At 40.3% G+C, this 20187-nt stretch overlaps 1 protein-coding gene across 3 annotated transcripts; it reads right to left on the minus strand.

Moving 5' to 3' along the window:
* Positions 1 to 16514: 16514 nt before the first annotated feature.
* On the minus strand, positions 16515 to 19576 carry LOC147641510 (thermospermine synthase ACL5-like). 3 transcript variants are annotated; one of them, XM_086812639.1, is made up of 10 exons: positions 19002 to 19576; positions 18455 to 18521; positions 18144 to 18238; positions 17955 to 18033; positions 17769 to 17857; positions 17490 to 17646; positions 17307 to 17382; positions 17117 to 17175; positions 16890 to 17029; positions 16515 to 16748 (listed from the first exon to the last, which is right to left on the minus strand). In XM_086812639.1, the coding sequence occupies exons 1-10, from the start codon at positions 19259 to 19261 to the stop codon at positions 16655 to 16657; spliced, it is 1116 nt and encodes a 371-aa protein (XP_086668765.1). In that variant the 5' UTR covers positions 19262 to 19576; the 3' UTR covers positions 16515 to 16654. The 3 variants fall into 3 exon arrangements, with proteins under 3 accessions (XP_086668765.1, XP_086668842.1, XP_086668697.1); XM_086812716.1 differs by having other exon boundaries at positions 17931 to 18033; positions 18455 to 18834; positions 19002 to 19572; XM_086812571.1 differs by having other exon boundaries at positions 17931 to 18033; positions 19002 to 19571.
* Positions 19577 to 20187: the final 611 nt, after the last annotated feature.

Genomic DNA, 20187 nt, shown 5'->3' on the forward strand with positions numbered 1-20187 from the left:
TCTTATGTTTTTAAATCTTATTTGATAGCTTTTTTGATGTACCAGAATTGGGACTGTCTTGTTGTTTATGTTCTGTTTGTTTTTCCCTGATGACAGAATTTCTCTTCGAGTGCCGAATCATCAATGGGTGCCTACTTTGCACAGAAGTAGGCACACATGGTTACATGCCCCATTGACATCTTCTATACTTGGCTAAAGATTATAGAAGATGTCAAGAATGGCAAACTTGGGGGAAAGAAGCCTAATCCATCTCATTTCAGATGCTTGTGTGGTTTAGAAGAGGATGGATCAAGCTTATTTAAACAGGCTTTTGAAAGGGGACATCTTGCTCTCGAAGGGGGTTGCAGACAAGGAAAAGATTGACATGGTTGATAGAGTGATGCTACTGAAGCAGGATAAGTTTTTGCAAGAACAGTTATTGCTTCAATTCAACAATGTTAATGATTCAAAGAAATGCAAGGACTAGCACGAGCTGGCTTCAACTTATCACATTAATGATAGTGTCTACCATGTGCTCTATCGAAAGTGTGAGCCATGGATATAGGCAATATTGCAGGTTGGTAAGACGAACTTGGAGTTTCCATTAGATGAAAAGGGCTACATACAATGGATTGTTGCTGTCAATAGAGAAGAGCAAGTTGTGACTGATCTTCCATGGCGTATTCCCATTGTGAGCTTAGAGATGGAAGGCGAACACTTTTTAGCTCGATTTTATCAAAATCAAATGCCGATTGGATTTTGTGTCTTGGATAGCACAGAAGGGAGTGCAAGAGATATGCAGTGGAGCATTGAGAGATTTTCTCAATTGTTGAATGGCATCATGGCAATCTCACAATCACAATATACATTCCTTGCCTTTTTAAAGATTGTTGATATTGTGCGTCTGCAAGATGCTCTACATAAAGTTCTTGGATGATGGCATAAAATGTTCTATGGTGCTCTACATTTTGTGCATGATGCACCATGCAGCGGTGCCATCAAGCTCTTCAGTGTGCTTATTTTTTTGAGCAAGGAAAACACGTATGAAGGCTATGACAACTATGTTGGCACTCAGGGTCCCATCTTAGATGCAACTATGTTACCATTGGAGTATGATAAAGTAAAAGAGTATGGACCCCATAGTCTTTTTACAACTGAAAAAGGCCATGGTAATTGATGAGTGCATACAGAGTCTATGTATGTAAGATCTTATTATGATTGATGCATATAGTAATGGTTTTGTGTCAAAGCAAGCAGTGAAGGAAAAAGAGAGGTAATATGTCTAGTTTAGAGAGCTCAAAACCGTGATAACATGCATTCCAATCTCTTGCCGTTTGCAAAGTTGGATCATAGTGTTAGACAGTGGTCAAGGATCCCTGAGGACCCACAACCAGCTGCTACTTCTATCTCCCAAGCATCTGTTTTGCAAGCAGCTGAAGAAGCCCAACCCTTACCTGTGAGACAAATTTCTACTGTAGGTTTGGTTTCTAAGCTTATACGCTCAGAGAAAAGAAAATAATTTGTGTAACTGTTCACTAGATGCTAAGAGAGCTTTCTTCTACAAGGAGTCTCATGAGCTCTAGTAGCGACATTGATTTTGTAAATGTATTTTTATTTATTGAATATAAATTTGTCATTTACCTTAATGTGTCTAGTTAATATTTTGTGGAAGTTATTCTTGTCTCTTCTATGCATAATAGAATGGCCTTAGGTCAGTTACATATAAAAAGTCAGGTTTTTTTGCTATGCACAGTTTTTTGTGTGCACAATATAATGATTTAATAATGTTCATAAAGCCATTATTTTTATGCACATCAACCTTAAGATCGACCCTAGGGCCATTCTTGCAATGCTCTACTGTATTCTTCCAAGAATGGCCCTAGGACCATTCCAGTCTTGCGCATGCGAGCCTCAAGATCATATTGGAATGGCTATGGACCATCCAAGAATGGCCCTAGGGCCATTCTTGATGAGCATGTGCATGCAAGAATGGCTGGGGGCCATTCTAGCCTTGGTGCCACCCAACTTTCTTGCATGCTCTTGGGCACCCAAGAATGGCCCTAAGGCCATTCTATTCTTGCACACAACAGGTGCAAGAATGGCCCTAGGGCCATTCTTATATGGCAACTAAGGTCACTATTTTGATATCAGGGCCTCAAAAAGCACCCTCTGAGTTGCCCTAGGGCATGCAAGAATTTCTCGTGGCCATTCTTGCATGATCCCATGCCTATTCTCTAAGTCTAAGGCCATTCTTGCATCCTCTTTTAGTCTTAAGGTTGTGTTGGAATGGCCATGAGGCATCCAAGAATGGCCATACGGCCATTCTTTTCATGCACAATAAGTGTAAGAATGGGCCATTCTTGATGCTCTTGTGCATGCAAGAATGTCCATGTGGCCATTCTAGCATAGGCTTGGTGGATCACCCAACTTTCTTGCATGCTCGTGGGCATCTAAGAATGGCCCCTAAGGCCATCCTTGCATGGCAAATAAAGCCTTGTTTTTCCTTAAAGGCCTCAAAGAACATGTAAGAGGGGCCTTGGGGAATCCTTGAATGGCCCCATGGCCTTTCTTGCATGACCCGATGGCCTTAAGGTCATATTTGAGATGGCCATGGGGCATCCAAGAATGGCCTTAGGGCAACTCTTTTCATGCACAGGAGGTGCAAGAAACGGCTATTACTTGCCGTCGTACAGGCCTCAAACAACATGCAAGAGTGGCCCTGGGGTATCCTAGAATGGCCTTAGGTGCAAGATTGATCCTAGGGCCATTCTTTCATGATGGCAAATAAGGCCTGAAAGAGTATTCAAGAGTGGCCTGAAAGAATGGCCATTCTTGTCATGCACAACAAGTGCAAGAATGGCCTGTGGGCCATTTGTTTCTTGCACCACAAGTCAAAGAATTAACCCAGGGCCATTCTTGCAGCATGACCCAAGGGCCATTCTCCAAGGCCATTCTTGCATCCTCTTTTAATCTTAAGGTTGTGTTGGAATGGCCATGGGGCAATAAGAATGGCCCTAGGGCCATTCTTTTCATGCACAACAAGTGTAAGAATGGCCCATTCTTGATGCTCTTGGGCATGCGAGAATGGCCCAGGGGACATTCTATAATGGGCTTGATGGATCACCCAACCTTCTTGCATGCTTCTGCACATAATAGGTCAATTCTCATCTCTCCACGTATAGATGAGCATAGAGTGGCCTCAGGGAAAATTTATGCTCCGTATATTGATGAGAAGAGAGATATTCTCTTCTTTAATGGCATAGATCCAATTTATAACCTTGTTACCATTTTATATTGGCTTTAAGACATGCTTTTGTGCTTTTTTGTGTTCGATGAAGATTGGCATCTACTTCCCTTGTACATTGTTGGATATTAGAATGTATAACAGGTGTCTATCTAGTTTCCCTTGTGTCTACTAATGGTGCAAAGTAAACTCGTATCTACATACAACCATGTACAATGCACAAGCTAGTATAGAATAGTTATAGCATGGGTTTCTAATTTCACTTATACTGCTTGTGCTTGTGTTGCGCGATATGTGAGAGAGTGTGATCCTCTTGGAACATCCGTTTTTCCTATTTCAATTGATGAAATGGTTGAAATTAATAATGTAACCTTTATTGTCCATTCTTCAACTATACGACGAGAAGCAGGTCTTGGATTGTTTTTATCCTCTTCTCTTCCAAGAGGTGTGACTATTCTTCATTATGGTGGAGACAAGTACTATCTCCATGATTGGAAGGAGTTGTGTAAGTTGAATCCAAGAGCTTTGAAGTAATCATTGAAGAGGATCCCAAGGTAGATAGTCCAGAGGATAGGGTGTATATCGTTGGTGATGTAGAGTATGGAAATGTATTAGGATACATAAACAGCTGTCAAGGCACAAACATGAGACCAAATGTATGTTTTACTCTTCACCCAGAATTACCCCTTCAGATAAGTATGTCAATTCAACACAGTATGGCTACATACGTGTGGAAACCTTATGCAATATTCATGCTGGTGAAGAGTTGTTAGCTAATTACAGTTTTCTTTGATTCTATGTACATTCTTGATGATTGACGACAGAAATATTAATTGTTTACATTGTCACGTTTGATTATTTTTCCAAGTTAATCTCTTTCATAGTTTTAGTGTAAACATCATGATTGTTGTACATAGTCTATTCGTGTAATTGTGGCTAGGCCATTCTTGAAAGCCCCGAGCCACTCCAACATGGCCTTGAGGCTAACTAAGAATGGTTAAGGACCATTCTTCGATGCCTCGTGACAACTCCAGCGTGGCCTTGGAGTGAAGCAAGCCTATGGCCTAGGGTCATTCTTTCTCCTCTTGTTCATGTGTGAGAATGACTCCAAGACTATTATTAGATGGGAAAGGGCCATTTCAACATGAACTTCAGGTCATTAGGGCATGTAAGAATGGCCCTAGGACCATCATTGGAATTGTTGTGCATGAGAAGAAAGAACCTAGGGCCATTCTTAGATGCCCAAGGTCACTCCAACATGGGCTTGCATTAGAGCATGTAAGAATCTCCTAGGGCCATTATTAGATGCCCAAGGTCACTCCAACATGGGCTTGCATTAGAGCGTGCAAGAATCTCCCTAGTGCCATTCCTATTCCTATTTGTGCATTAGAAGAATGGCCCTAGAGGTCGTGATGGAATGGCCTTGGGGCATCATAGAATAGCCCTTGTGTATGAGGATAAAGGTATATTCTTGGTCCATTCCTAATGCTATTGTGCATGGAAAGAATGCCCCTAGAGCAAGGTTATCATAGTTTAAATTTTCTGCGTTAGAGAAATAAATTGGCTACCACGTCTTTTTGTTTGAGAACTGTTTATTGTAGTTAAGTTTTGTGCATCCTTTTAGTTTGTTGAGATTTGCATGATGAACTGGATGCTACCAAGTCATTGCAAAGTTCTAATGTAGTAGAATTGAAGCCATTCTGCTAACGACAGCAAATATATCAAAAGTTCTATCTAGGAGCTTTATTACTTTTAAGTAGATATATATTTCCTTGAGAAAATATTTTCTTAAAAAATAACATATTTGTTTACTATGCATATGGGTACACCATTGTCTAGGCCATATCATGCTTAAAAATGTTATCATTAGAGTTATTTTACGCAGGAGCCTCTTATGATCTGTATGAAATAACTATAACATCAAGCATCGCGGATACTAGCACGAATGAAATTGCCATTGAAGTTGTGGAGGAGTCAATTCCACTTGAGAAGGATATTTGTTCAATACAAAACACATCTAAGAGAGCAATGCTTTAAATAGATTACTCTTGAAGCATTGCTTCTAGCCATGTTCTCTACACCAATCCATTATGCATGCGCCAAATAGATACCTTATACTTCATCCAGGGTGTATATCATTTTTGCAGAATGTTTTAGAAAAATTCAATGTTGGTATCTGGTCAACTGCAACACATGAGAATGTTCTCCAGATGGTGAGAGCTTTGCAAGAGAAATCTGGGAGAATACTTCCTTTCTTTGCTGTTTGGAGTCAGAATGCATGTTATAGTTTTGAGAAGAGAAAAGTGTTCAGGCTAGATAACCCGAGTGTTGAGGCAATGTTGAAACCACTTGCAAGAATGTCAAAAGCCTTTCAATGTGATCCAGGGAGGACAGTTCTTATTGATGACTCTCCATATAAAGCTTGTGTTGCTCTCTCTAATAACTGCATCTTTCCAAACAAGTTTGGTTTAGATAAGAAAGATGACAATGTTCTCATGGGAGAGCTACTACCATACTTAATGCTTCTTGATGATGCAAAAGATATACGTATTGTCGTTCTCGAATGGCCATGATTTATATAGCCTTGTTGGTGATGTTATTGACAAATGGCAAGAGTATAATGTGATTTGGTCACAAACAAGGTTTAACACTGGTAAACTTCCTCTTGCAAGTCAATTATAGGACTCTTCTAAGGTGACGGACACAGGTGGAAAGAGAGGTGATAAAGGAGAATCGATTGGTGCAAGAAGCATGCAAAGCCTTAGTGGTAGCTCGTCTCACATCATGGGAGATGAGATAAAGGATATTCTAATCAAAGAAGGTCCTCAAATTTCAAGCATAAAGCCATCAAAATTGATTTCTTTAGCTAAAAGATTGGGTTGCAAAAAGGAGGGAGTAACTTGAGGTCTCAGTCGGCAAAGGAATTTATCAATAAATTGCTAAACGATCATGGTCTTCTAGATATCAATAAGTAGAGCAAAGGTATTATCCTATCTAGAATTTCTCACTATATTACAGATATATTCAGAAACTGTGTACTGTAACATTCTAACTTTCATCATGACCTTTTGTGTGCAGGTTTTTCTAGGTTGTAGAATTTCCAAAAGATCTATTCATTTAATGCAATGGATCAAGAACTTTAAATCAAGATATAACTTGGAAGTTTAGAAATATTCACACTGATGTATATGTTTATTCTCTTGATGAATCTATTCAAGTTTTGTGGGAATATCTCTATTCTCTTGATGTACATGTTTATTCTCTTTATTTAAGTTTTGATGGATTATTTCAATCTTTAGGGTCTTGAACTTTGTTGCATTTTTTCTAGTGTTAGCCTATAGTGGGAGGCTCCTTTATTGCAATTTTTCTCATATTTTGTCTACAATTTCTTCGTCGGAGTGCACCCTCTTGAGGCTTGTTCATAAGTGTGTTCACAACATAAAGTTTATATACCACTTGTTTCTTATAATGTACCTAAAAACCATTCTACAATCTATTATTTAGTATCTTCTCTTTTGTCCTTCTATAATTTAAAGCCCCTCGCTCAAGGTTTGATTAGCACCTTGTACTAATAGCTTTGCACAAGGAGTTTTGAATGGCCCTAGGACCATTCTATAACATGCACCTAGGGCCATTCTTTTATGGTAAATAAGGCCACTGTTTTCCCTTGAAGGTCTTAAAGAGCATGCATGAGTGGCCATGGGGCATCTTCATGCACAACAAGAGCAAGAATGACCATTCTTGCTAGGCCATTCTTGCATGACCCCAAGTCCTCAAGGTCATGTTTGGAGATGTCCATGGGGCAGCCAAGAATGGACATCGGGCCATTCTAGCATTGGCTTCGTGGATCACCCAACTTTCATGCATCCTTCTATGCATTGAGGAATGGCCCTAGGGCCATTCTTGGATCATTCAACTTTCTTGCATTCTCCTCAGCATCAAAGAATAGCCTTAGGGCCATTCTTTTCATGCACAATAGGTGTAAGAATGGCCATGGGGCCTTTCTTTTTCATAGCAAATAAGGCCCTTGTTTAGCCTTAGAGGCATCAAAGAGCATTCAAGAGTGGCCTTGGGGCATCCAAGAATGGTCCTAGGGCCATTCTTTTCATGCAGAACAAGTGCAAGAATGGCCCTAGGGTCATTTTTGCGTGACCACAAGTCCTCAAGTCCTTTGTCTGTAAGTTTTCTCAAGGTCTAGACTAGCATACCTTACTAGGACTATTATATTGTAGTAATATATTGTTGTGTAAGAAGGGGTACAGAATGATCCTAGGGCCATCCTACTATACACACTTTTGTACTGTTTCTCTTTGAAATGGCCCCAAGATCACTATACCACTAGTAAGCCCTTGTTGAGCCTAGACATAAAGGGTTTTTATTCTTTCCTTGTCTTGTAAATGAAGGAAGGAATTTAGCTAATTATGTGTGTTCCTATTTCAGATGATAGCATAGGAGCAATCTTGGCAAATCAAAATGTTTGCAAGCCGTCAAATCCGTTGATGCTATGTTGGCATGTTTCATTATCTTTGGTACCACGACAACCAATGTTCGCATGTGTGCCTTCACTTAAAAATCAAAGAAGGGTTCTCATTCTTGATATGATTGGAATACTTCTTGAATCATTTGAGCTAGACCATGTTGATGAGATGCCATATTGGACTAAGCATATGCGAATAGTTCAATAAAGTAATAAATTGTACCATGCTGTGCATTTAGATGCAAAAAATGTCTTAGACTTTTGCTTTAAATGGTTCGAGGTTTGAATTTGGAGTAGATGCAAATTAGATGATATTCTTTGCATCCTCAATTTATGTCTTCCAAAACATCATATGAAATTTAAGTATGTGCTGAGCCAAGAGATGTGCCATGACAATAGGATGTTATTTAAAAGCCCTATGTTTTGTGGCTATGAGCATGCTTACTACCACAAGAACCTACCAGCAATCTGGACATATTTTCAAGACTTGGATGGAGACAACACTTTGATTTTTTATGACACGCCGTATCAAATTATGTGGAACATGCTAGGTTCCTATCTTGTATTTCCAAAGCCGTGGAATCAGACACCGAAGGAACTTCAAGGCTTCTTAAAAACCACAATTATCCATTGGTTGTGTCAATGGTTATATGCTCATAATAAGAGACGCTACACACAGAACAATGTCTTTCAGACTAAGATTAATCTTGAAACAAAGATTGTACTACTGGAGGAATATTTATGGAGGTGACGTCATTAAAGGAAAGTTGCTTTGGACACAAAAGCAATGTTTATTCATGTATGTTATCACAGATCTTATAAAATTTTCAAGCCAAAAGACCCATCTTGACATACAAAATCTCAATGGGTATCCCTTCACTTGTATAACAGAAATGTAATTCTATTGTGTCCTCTCCTACGAGACAATGTACATTTCTCACTAGGAATAAAAATTTAATGTTATTTGCTAGAGCCTCACGTCTTATGTATCTTGTTTATTGGTCTTCCTCTTTTCTTTATTATTCATGTAGAAGTCTCAAATTTGATTACAAATGCAAGTTATTTGAATCATTCTAGTTTATACCAATTCAAGTGTCAAGATCAGTAAAACTATTCACATTATTTTATATTTTCATATTTTTCTCATCTTGTACCACTCCCATTATAAACAATCAGAGGTACAAAATGGTCTTAAGACCATTCATCTATTAATACATGTTTTTGTTCTTAAATTTAAGAGAGTCTTGAGCAAGCATACACTCATATTTACCTATTCTAATTCCAGATAAGGCACATAGTTTAAGGGACCTATGTAGCAGCGTCTAGAGTAAAACTTATTTTATTATTCAAACTAAAACTTTACTTATTATTTGAAGGTGCACATTAGTGCTAGAATGGTTGATTTCCCACAAACTCCCATCTAACTTCAATGTGTTGCATATAGGGTCTATTCTACTTTTATTTCAAAGCACCAAATTACAGGAGTTTCTCTTTACTCTACAGCCTTAGAATGGCCCTAGAACCATTCTTTTATCTTGTTCTTGGACTATTAAAATTACAGTGTGGCACATGGGGGCTCCTAATTTCATAGTATATGTCATTTATTTCCTAACAAGTTTGCACAATCTTTTAATATTTTTTTCACACAAAAAGCACACAAAAATGAAAAACACGACCAACTTGGGGAATGGGATTTTTCCCACTTTATCTAATATAGTGTTCAAAAATAATGCTTAATCAAATAACCACATAACCAAAAAATTTATATATAGATATTACCATGACCAAGAGCCCACCCAAGCTCTAATACCATGTTAACAATCCTAAAATGGGATTGATCATGGTGATAGACATAGAGTAAGACACATAATTAAGGTGGATTAAACCACACTAAGAACTCCAAAACTAGAGAGAGAGAGAGAGAGAGAGAGAGAGAGATTGCACACTCAACACTCAATTCTATTACATATTACAAATGAACCATACAATGATATAGGCTTTCTAGCCTTATCCCACTTTACATATCATCCATGTGGCAACTCCTTTTCCACTCTTTTGGTCAACACTCACACACTATACAATATTACATGTGGCATTCTTATATTGCCACAATATATTGCACCTCTAGGGTGCTTTCACACACTCAACCAAATAACCCATTCATTTTATATTGCCCATTTCAACACCCCTCCTCATCTCTCCAATCAATTTGACCAACTCACCTCTCATCCCCATAAATTTGGCATTGCCAATCTCAACACTCCCCCTCAATGCAAATTGGAGTGTTCAACAAGTGTGTGTGCATGTGCCTAGACAACCTAGACATGAAGTCCATTTTGAGCCCACTTGCTCACAGTGGAACCACTGAGTCCAATTTGAACATAAATGTTCGGGTGGGAACCAATCCATGAAGTGTGATGCCTATGCGTACACAACTCAACACACACCACAATTACATTCCTTTTGAGCTCCCCAGGCTCGGGTAGAGGACCCTTATAACTTTTGGGTGAGAGAAAAAAATACAATCCTTTTTATGTAGCATGAAGGTAAGGGCAGGGCACCTATAACCAATGTGGTAAAAAACACCATGGCTTTCGTGAAGCCAATATCTATCCGTTACTTCAAGATGAAAGAGAAAATATTTCTAAACCTTCCATGTGAGCAACCTCTTATATGGGACATTTAAAAAAAAAACCAATTTTATGTTTTTTCTAAAAAAAACTTATCCTTTTCACATACACCACACAAAGTTGAGCTCGTCGTTGTCTTATGGCCATTGCTGTTTATGGGCTCCTTTGACACTGTCGAAAAATCGCTTGGGCTACAACTGCTCTTCTTCCCTTCGGCCACATGCATCTACAGTCTCATAGTGCTGGAGCAACTTTAGATGTTGCTGGCTCTTCTCTAGGTGGCATTGGTGCTACTGGCGAGCTGTTGCCTCTCTCTATTGCAATAGTGGCTATGTTTGCCTCACTGCCACTACTTTCAACACTGCCACAAGTTGCCTTTTCTCTTGCTAAATTTTCACTTATCATCATGAGCTACTCTAAGCGCATGTTGGTTCTGTTGTGAGTGACTTGTTCTAGATCTATTAGTGTTGCTTTGGTAGTCAAGGTTGTGTGGAGGTTATGCTCTATTTTTCCTTGGCCATCTTCATTGTCGATGAAGGAGGCTCCGGTGTTTTCTATTGCTACTGCTTTTCCATCTTTCTTGTTTCTTTGTCGACCATGAGCTAACTGGCCTCTGCAACCATGCTGCTCAAATTTATGTGCAACAAGCGCCTTCTGCAAGCTACGCAGAGTTGTGTAGTACCACGGTGCCTGTACTTCCCAGTGGGCGTGTGGCTACTAGAAACACCACGGGCTCTACATTCAATGTAATTCTGTCATAATTTTTTTTTTTGTTGTGCAAATGGACCCCATCTGTCTTTGTCTCTCTTTTTAGCATAACCTTTATGTTTCCTACCGTAAGGCACATAAACACTACAATGCATCCTTGAATTCTATCTCTTTTATTTCTGCCATCTCTCTTCTTTTCCCAACATGGCTCTTCTTGCATCCCAATTAACCTCCTCGAGATTTTCATTACCATTGACATGGCTACCATGAGCTCCCATTGAGCTCCAAAATTGCATGCATCCATTCAAGGGTGCTTTTCACATGGTCTCTCAAATGAAACCATAGGTGCATAAACCAGGAGAACGAATGCTCCAATAGCATCCACAACCAGCTCATCTTTCATATGCACAATCAGCTCCACTTGGGCTCCAACCAACCCATAATTGTTTGTTTTCACATGAACAAGATTGCACCTCACATTCTCTTTGTCTATTTGCAAGAGCCTTAGGAATCAAAGTCCTACCACATAGCAACCCTTCATAAATACGAGCATTCTTTCATGTTCAAACACCAAATTAAAGGCAAAATCACCAAAATACCTTCACAAATCTCCTTAGCAGCTTCTTTGTTGACAACAAAGACTCCTTAGCCTTCATACTTGCTACTAAAATCTCCATTTTCAGCTTCCATGATGATGAGCAGGCTCTCCATGTTGTAAAACTTCCATTTGCAACTCTCTTGGGAAGCTTCTATGCAACCTCCTTGTTGCAAATCTCCTCTCAAACTTAAGAATGGCAGCTCTAAATCTCTCTCAAATCCTCACAAATGCAAATCCAAATGATAATATGAGTGTGCATGATTTTTTCATAATAATTTGAAAATAATTCTTAATAAAATAACCACATAACCAAAAAATCTATATATAGATATTCACCATGACCAAGAGCTCACCCAAGCTCTGATACCATGTTAACAATCCTAAAATGGGATTGATCATGGTGATAGACATAGATTAAGCAACATAATTAAGGTGGATTAAACCATACTAAGAACTCCATAACTAGAGAGAGAGAGAGAGAGAGAGAGAGAGAGAGAGAGAGAGAGAGAGAGAGAGATTTACATTATCATCTCTGACTCAAAAAAAAGAGAGAGAGAGAGAGAGAGAGAGAGAGAGAGAGAGAGAGAGATTGCACACTCAACCCTTAATTCTATTGCATATTACAAATGAACCATACAATGATATAGGCTTTCTAGTCTTATCCCACTTTACATGTCATCATCCATGTGGCAACTCCTTTTCCACTCTTTTGGTCACAACACTCACACACCATACAATATTACACGTCGCATTCTTATCTTGCCACAATATCTTGCACCTCTAGGGTGCTTTCACACACTTAACCAAATAACCCATTCATTTTACATTGCTCAATGTAAACTTGGGTGTGTATACAATTCTCCAATCAATTTGACCAACTCGCCTCTCAACCCTAACAATTTGGCATTTCCAATCTCAACATACTCTATTATGTGTGTTAGTCACTTTATCTTCTTTGTAGACCTCTTTTGGTGTGTGAAGAAGAAGAAGAATTTTCAGCATCTCACCTTGTGTGTTCTCTTCTAGGGTTTGTGTGAGTGTGTGTGTGCTTTGCAAGAGCTCAAGCTCTCTTCTCCCCTGTATTTTTTAAGGAAGAAGGAGTATTGCAGAGCCTCCCGAAACCTCTCCAATAACCCTGCTTACCTCCCCATCCACTGTCGTCGCTGGGCTTGGGACTTATTCCTCATTGAGCAACAAGAGAACCCTAAGCTACAATTCAACTTCCCACGGTTTTCCCTTCCTACATCCCGGAGCCCATTCACGGAGGAAAGCATGCTCACTCAAATGCATGCTTTCATTGGGGTACAAATGATTAGGTGCCAAATCCCACCATTGTGACCACCATACACTTCTTCAACCTCATTATCACACTCTTGGAGTGGAGTTCCCCCAGTGGCACCACAGTCATCATGAAGGTGCTCAAGGCCTCGCTTTCGACCTCAACAAAGTCCCCACCCTGAAGCAACTCTTCGGCTACTACGAGCGCATCCAATGGATACCCGGCTGGCATCTCCAGACCTTCAAAGACATGATGGAGATAGCATTCTAGTTGAGCTACAAGGCCTTTCATCGATCCCCCCTAGTACTCTAAGTCACGGTAAAATTTTGTATGCACATATTCCCTCTACTACCACTAATTCTTCTTGCCACCACCTCCGAGGACGGCGGACTTGAGTTAGGGAGGGGTTACATTGAACACACTGGTTAACATTATTTTAAAGCATGATTATGCTTCATGTAACTCATTTTTATGTAAATCGCCCTAAGCGCTTCATGTAAAAGATATATGGGATGACCGAGCTTACAACTTGCATGATGTTGACCATGAGCATAAGCCTAGGTGTACATAAAGCTTGAGGAACTAATTTTGGGCCCCCAATTGTTAAATGGGCGATCGACCATTGTAAAAAGAAATATCATGTATATAAGTGACTTATGAAATATGAAAAGGGACAATCCCATGATCATAATTGAGTTTTACCCTATCTCTCACTCTCTTATGGCTATGGTGGTAAGCTTGTGTGCATGCATGCTTGCTTGCTTGGTTGTGTGTGTGTGCATGTAGGTGATGTTCTCTTTGCTTGCCTCTTCTTCTTCTTCTTGCTCTCTCTTTCCTTCCCTCTTGTACACATGAAGGCATTGAGTAGGAGTTGAGCTCTCCATAGCTCCTTCTCACATTGCTCCCCACCTAGCTTGAGGAAAGCTCCACTTGGGTGACACAAGTGGTGGTGGAGTGAGTCCTTGGCGGCTTTACATCGAGGAGTTAACCCTCATTAGGGTTGGCTAAGTGCTAGTCCCCGAACTGATTGTCTCTTTTCTCTTCTCTCTCTCTCTCTCTCTCTCTCTCTCTCTCTCTCTCATGCAAGGAAGTATGCTCATTTTGGTGAATACTTAAACACATTGGCTAGCACGACTGTTGTATGCATAGACATGCTTATTATCTCTACATTTTATATCCATGCCATGTTCTTATTGTAATGATTTTGGGAGGTATGTCGACTACAGCATACCGTGACACCTCTTGAACCCTGAAAATAAAATGGAAGGGAGGTATGCTAAACACATTGGCTAGTGTTACCATTGTATGCATGGACATGCTTATTATCTCTACATTTTATATCCATGCAATGTGCTTATCGGCTTGATTTTGGGATTATCAAAGCTTACAACTCTTATGTGTAATATTGAGTATGAAGATTTTTGTATATACATAGTCTAGGATAAGTCTCTCTAGTTTTTGAGCACCCTAGACATTCCATGGTGTCCGTCTATTGTACAAATGAATATTTGCATATAAGGCACTATGACTAATGAGAAAAGTGGTAATTGATTCTTTTTGTGCCCTTGTGTTAGGAGCTTGCATGCTTGCTTTCTCTCTTGTAGATGTGTGTAAGTGGCTGATGGAGCTTGCCTTGGAGAAACACACTTGAGCTTCAATGGAGGAGATTTCACGGTAATTACTACTAGGTGCATGGATTGCCCTTCATTAATGATTAAGTTGGTCCACATGATCACTTGGGCTAGCTATTTCAATTTACTAATAGTGTACTTGCTTTGAATAAAAACCAAGATGGCTTCATTGATATCTTCATTTGCATTGTTCTTATAGATATTAGACATCATGCATCAATATAAATTAATGTCTAGTTAGAACACACTGGTGCATTTTTGGGTGCAATGCCTATACATGTTCCCTTCTATGTGCTATTTTTTAGCATAGAAATAATTTTTCTACTAAAACCTCTATAACACAATGAACTTCAAAACTTTTTGATAAGAAACATTTGATGAAAATGGAAAGCAAAGAGGGAAAGAGAGGCTGTAGATTTTAGCCCACTTAAATCTAGTCATATTCTCTTTGCTATTATGAAAATTAAGGATGATTTTTGGAAGACTTTTGACTCCCCGCCTAGCACATTGTGTCTTTTGTTTGCGGGACTTTGTCTCTACCTGGCATTGCTTTCTATGTTGTTACGTTTCATTCTGGGTGGTCTTGTGATCTCACTGAGGACAATTATGGAAACCAATATTAGAAAATTAGATCACAAAGTAGTCTCAAAAGAACCCAAATAGTATATATTTAGATCAGAAGTTCAACATCACAGACAATGATGAGTTACCACTCTACACTGATTCCAGGGACATGATAAGCTCATAGTGGCAAGGTTGTTGCTGAATTTGTCTGCTCTTCTCAATAATGGTGGTTGGCCTCTCTCACCTTAGCATAGGTATCTTTCACTACATAATTCTAAAATATTAGAATCTCTCAAATTTACTAAGTACTTTCATCAATCTGATGGAGCTCGAGAATGGGTGCATGGATTTGTATCTTGTTTGAAGTCCTCAGCTTTGTGAAGTGGGTTCGGGAGAAGTTGTAAAGATTTTAAGAGTAGAAAAAGGTTTGAGGGGATTTGGTCTCGGGGTTACTTGATACCATAGAATTCTAGAAGAGTCGGAGAAAAATCCCACGAGAGATTATGTGATCACCGCATAAATCTTACATTTTGTAAGAAATTGTGCACTCCAATCTTGTAACAAGTGTAGCATTGTGTAGATGCATCAACCAATGTTACTTGTGCAGCTTGGGCTTTTCCATTCACACAAGATACGGTGGTTTGCTCGGATCATGCGCTATTGACCATGAAGCAAAACATAAAATACATACATACACACACACACATATCTATTAGATATTAACCATGGACAACTTTGGGACAAGGAGAGGAGAGAAAAGAGAAATCCTGGAACGTGGAGCAATCGGCTGCCTAATTACAATGAGTCCTCCCAAAAAAATTCAAATGCTTCATTGCTAGCTGACGCTTCATTGTTGGGCCCGCTTTGCCTCCCTTTTAAATACTGCAGCAATGCGCGGGTTGAGGACTAGTGTGTGTATACACACACACATATGTGTGTGTGTGTGTGTGTGTGTGTGTGTGTGTGTGTGTTATAGCAATAATGAATTAGTAAAGCAAATGTGGAAAACTTTACGTTGCAAACACTAAATGTTTTGATTTCTAGTCCTATGCCAGCATCTAAGTCAATAAAATAGAACTTGTGTTATTTCAAGTGTGACACTACACATTCTTATAATTGTAAAACGGATCCGTCCCCCGTCTTTTCTCTCTCTCTCTCTCTCTCTCTCTCTCTCTCTCTCTCCCCCCTGCCCATTAATATTTTATACTTAAGTTTCCACCTGCTAAAAGGTTGAGGATAAGTGGATGGCACACATTCATTTCGTATCTTCATTAATCTGACATTATGCCCAATCAATCGTCCTCTTGGTTTCTCGTTAAAGAGGAAGAGATGAAACAACTCATCTTAAGACTTACAGCTTTAGCTTTTAGATTGAAGACGGATTGATGTCGACTTGGCCAAAAATTAAAAACTGCAAGACTGTTGTATTTGAAGATTAGCTTTTAACTTTTACACAGACCGAGCGTGAGCGGCTTTGTTTTGTAATCCATGGGGTTACGGGTATAAGGTTCTGGAGGTAAGTCTTAAGTAAAAGCTGTGCTTAACTAATTTTCGAGTTTGTAAGGACATGTTGCTCGCCCATGACCATGAATGAAGCGTGCTGTATCTTCAGTATAAACATGTGTTTCCTTTGCTAAACTGCAAAACCGAACAATGCTTAGAGTTCTCTCTCTCTCTCTCTCTCTCTCTCTCTCAATATCCACCCACATGCTCACATTCTCAAGCTGAGACCATTTTGACACGGAATAATGCTGGCATGATGATGATCTCCTAGCTTACCTTCTGCGAACAGTTTTATTCAAGGTTTTCATAGCAACAAGGGTTTCTCCATCCAAATACTGGAGTTCACCTTTGATACGATGCTTTATCTTGACGTCCAACTCCTCAGGACAAGTAGTTGGGAATGGCTTATCTGAAGCCTGCACATAGCATACGCCATATTAGGGAACTTCCGATGTAAAACCAAGTTCAAATTCACCAACAAATCTCCATTCCTTAGGACTTACCATAACCCAGCCCCACATATCAGCATACGAAGGTACATGAGCAGAATAAGGTACAACATCTGTGGACATCCAACAAACACAGAATAGAAGGATATAATGCCAGCAACTCATAATATGTTGACATGAAAGACAATGCCATACAGCTGAAAATCTACTTGAAAAACAAAGATTTTTTTGACTAAATACATACATGCAAAGACACTTTGCAAAGTGTTGAAAATCGATGAGAACACTTCCCCATGAGACAAGATACCAGCAGGGCCAGCCTACAATCCGTTAAAGAGTCCCAAATTAAAAAAAACGTAAGTAACATACTAGTGAACAGCTTTCTGCCCTGGTTTAACCCTTGAATTAGATGAGCCTACATTCGAACCTGGGTAACAAAGACCCCCCCTGGACTTAGTCGGGGCTTGACAGTATTTTCATAGAAGTCCTTGGTATACAAGCGATAGCAAGGCCCTCCTTCCACAGGATCAGCCAGATCTCCGATCACGACATCAAACTGTTCTTCGCGGTTTTGAAGCTCTACTCTGCGCCCAGAAAGAACACACAATACATTACATACAAGGAAATTCCTCATCTTTTGTCATACCGAATCCTACAACTTTCCCATATTACTATCACATTCTACTCATCTTAGTCTGCAAAGTACCTGGCATCCTTGATTACAAGCTCAAGTCGGCTGCTATGGAAGGCGTCCCTATTCAAAGGGAGATAGGTGGAACAAAATGACACCACATCCTGAAGGTGCCAAAACCATGGAGTTGGCCAGAAGCATATAAAATATAGCCACCAACAGTGGAGCTGCTATTACCTTATCAATATCACACATAACAACCTTCCCCACGCTCCTATGGCGGAGTACCTCTCGAGCAGTTGAACCCTCCCCACCTCCCATGATGAAGACATTATTGGGGCTACAACAAAGAGTCAAACCAGAAAAATCTCGAGCAATTCCTAAAAAACTGAACAGCCAAGTGGCTATATATGAAGATGGTGCAAGTGACAAAATTAATGCTTAACAAACCTGGGGTGATGAAGGAGTGCAGGGTGTACAAGAGCTTCATGATACACCCACTCATCCACCTCAGCTGATTGCATCTTGTTGTCGATCACCAAGACCTGCCAAAACCCCCAAAAAATTTCAGGCTCGATTTGGAGCTGAGGACCGATTTGATCGACCCAACAGGAGAAAGAAGGACCCGGTCATATGAGGTCATGATGGAATTTTGATATAGCCTAGCCTCGGCTCTTAATTATACATACGTTTCTCATTTCCAAAAAGAGAGAACGAAAAGGGCCTGATCATGGTGTAGGACACCATCAAGAGAGCCAGACCTTGCCAAAGGGATCTGTATCAAGCAACGCAATGTCCTGATATTTGCTGGCGCCTGTGTGCAAAATACTGCAAGGAACTAGAACAAGCCATGCGTAAGATGTTTGCAAACACCACATCCACATGACAACGCATGGCCATAAATATCAAATGCATTGATTGTTGCATCCCTCTTTTGTGTTACTGTGGCCAGAATGACTGGTCTCTTTCAAGTGGAAGATGGATGAATCCTGTTCATAATGCAGGTTAAAGCTGGATTGTTTGAGAGATGCCCTCAACAGCACTTCTACAGACAAGCCTTTTGTTCAACGCGCAAGGAATTAAAGCGTGCATGGAGACATGCCTCCGGCAGAGTGAAAACATGCGCAAGGCTTTTCAACACCTGATCCAGCAAACAGGAAAGAAACAAGAGGACAAACCAATGACAACAGAAGATGCTTTCATAGCCGATAGAGCCAGTATTTTCAAACCCTAGCAGAAACTTCCATCGCCCTTGCGAGCACGAATCCGAGAGAAGAATTAGTTAGGCCTGTAAAGGGGAGAGCAGACCTCTTGAGGCTGAAGCACCATCGTAGAGAATCCTCGATTTCTTCTTCGTACCACACGCACGGCCGCTTAATCTGCTGATTCGGAGCTTCATCGGCCCCCTTCTCCGTCCCCAGTCCGTTGATGGCACGTCCGTTGGAGCCGTTCTCCGTCGTCGCCACTGTTCTATTGGATGATCCGTTCATGCCGAAGGCGTGCATGTGTGAGCTCGGCCGCCGGCCTGTTCTGTTGGAGTAGGGGGGAAGGCAGATGGTCTCTAACATGGCCAAAACTCAGAAACAGGGGCCAGGAGCTGCGCTAGGGTTTCGAAAAGTTGAAGACAACAACACAAGCTATGGAGACTACAAGCTCCTCCTGCAGAGTCCGTCTATGGCTTTCGTTTTGTTAGCTGGCCTTGAAACTAGAAGATCTCCCGTATTTATACTATCTTTGCATGCGCAGCAACGCGGTGGGCCCCCCGCCACGCCTAGATTCTGTTATCATTACGGCCATATCAAATTAGACTTGTTCTTACCACTAATCCTTATTTAGGACGACATGGGATTCACTAATCCTTATTGAGGAGGACATGGGATTCACTAATCCTTATTTAGGACAGCATGGGAATCGGGATTGTTTCTCTCTTCTCTATATCTCTTTTCTATATATATATTATTTTAAAGAAAGTTGTCAGGGCAATTTGGAAGTAGGGTAAAAGAGGATGAGGCTTAACTAAATTAGGATAGAATTTGAATTTGAAGTTGGAGACGTGGTGTGCAGGGGTCACTCGACTAGTTGTTTGCTAAATCGGAAAAAAAAGGCTATGCTAGTTGACAAAATAGGGAAAAAAGGCTATGCTAGGCGCTTAATTAAGCTAGGGGTAGATTTTTATTCTGTTTTTTATTTTTTTATCGTTTTTTCAACTATGGGAGCTTATTTTCATTGACGCTTCCACGTCGGTAATCGCCTTTTCCGCTGCTCCACGTCGTCAGCGTTCCCGCTTCCCTGGTTGGCACGTGGCACGAGAGGAGGTCATTCTCACGTCACGGATCACGGTCCCGTTTGCCGTAGCCAGCGCTGAGCATGGCGCCTAATCGCGGACCACAATCATGTCGTACATTCAACGCGTGCGTCCCTTGCTTCAAGTTGCTTGTATCAACATGCATTGCACAATTCAACAATCCACAGCATGGCAGACAACGGGCCGGCC

Source organism: Cibotium barometz, chromosome 1 (assembly GCF_041138505.1).
Source record: "Cibotium barometz isolate CiBa-2024 chromosome 1, ASM4113850v1, whole genome shotgun sequence".
Lineage (NCBI taxonomy): Eukaryota > Viridiplantae > Streptophyta > Polypodiopsida > Cyatheales > Cibotiaceae > Cibotium > Cibotium barometz.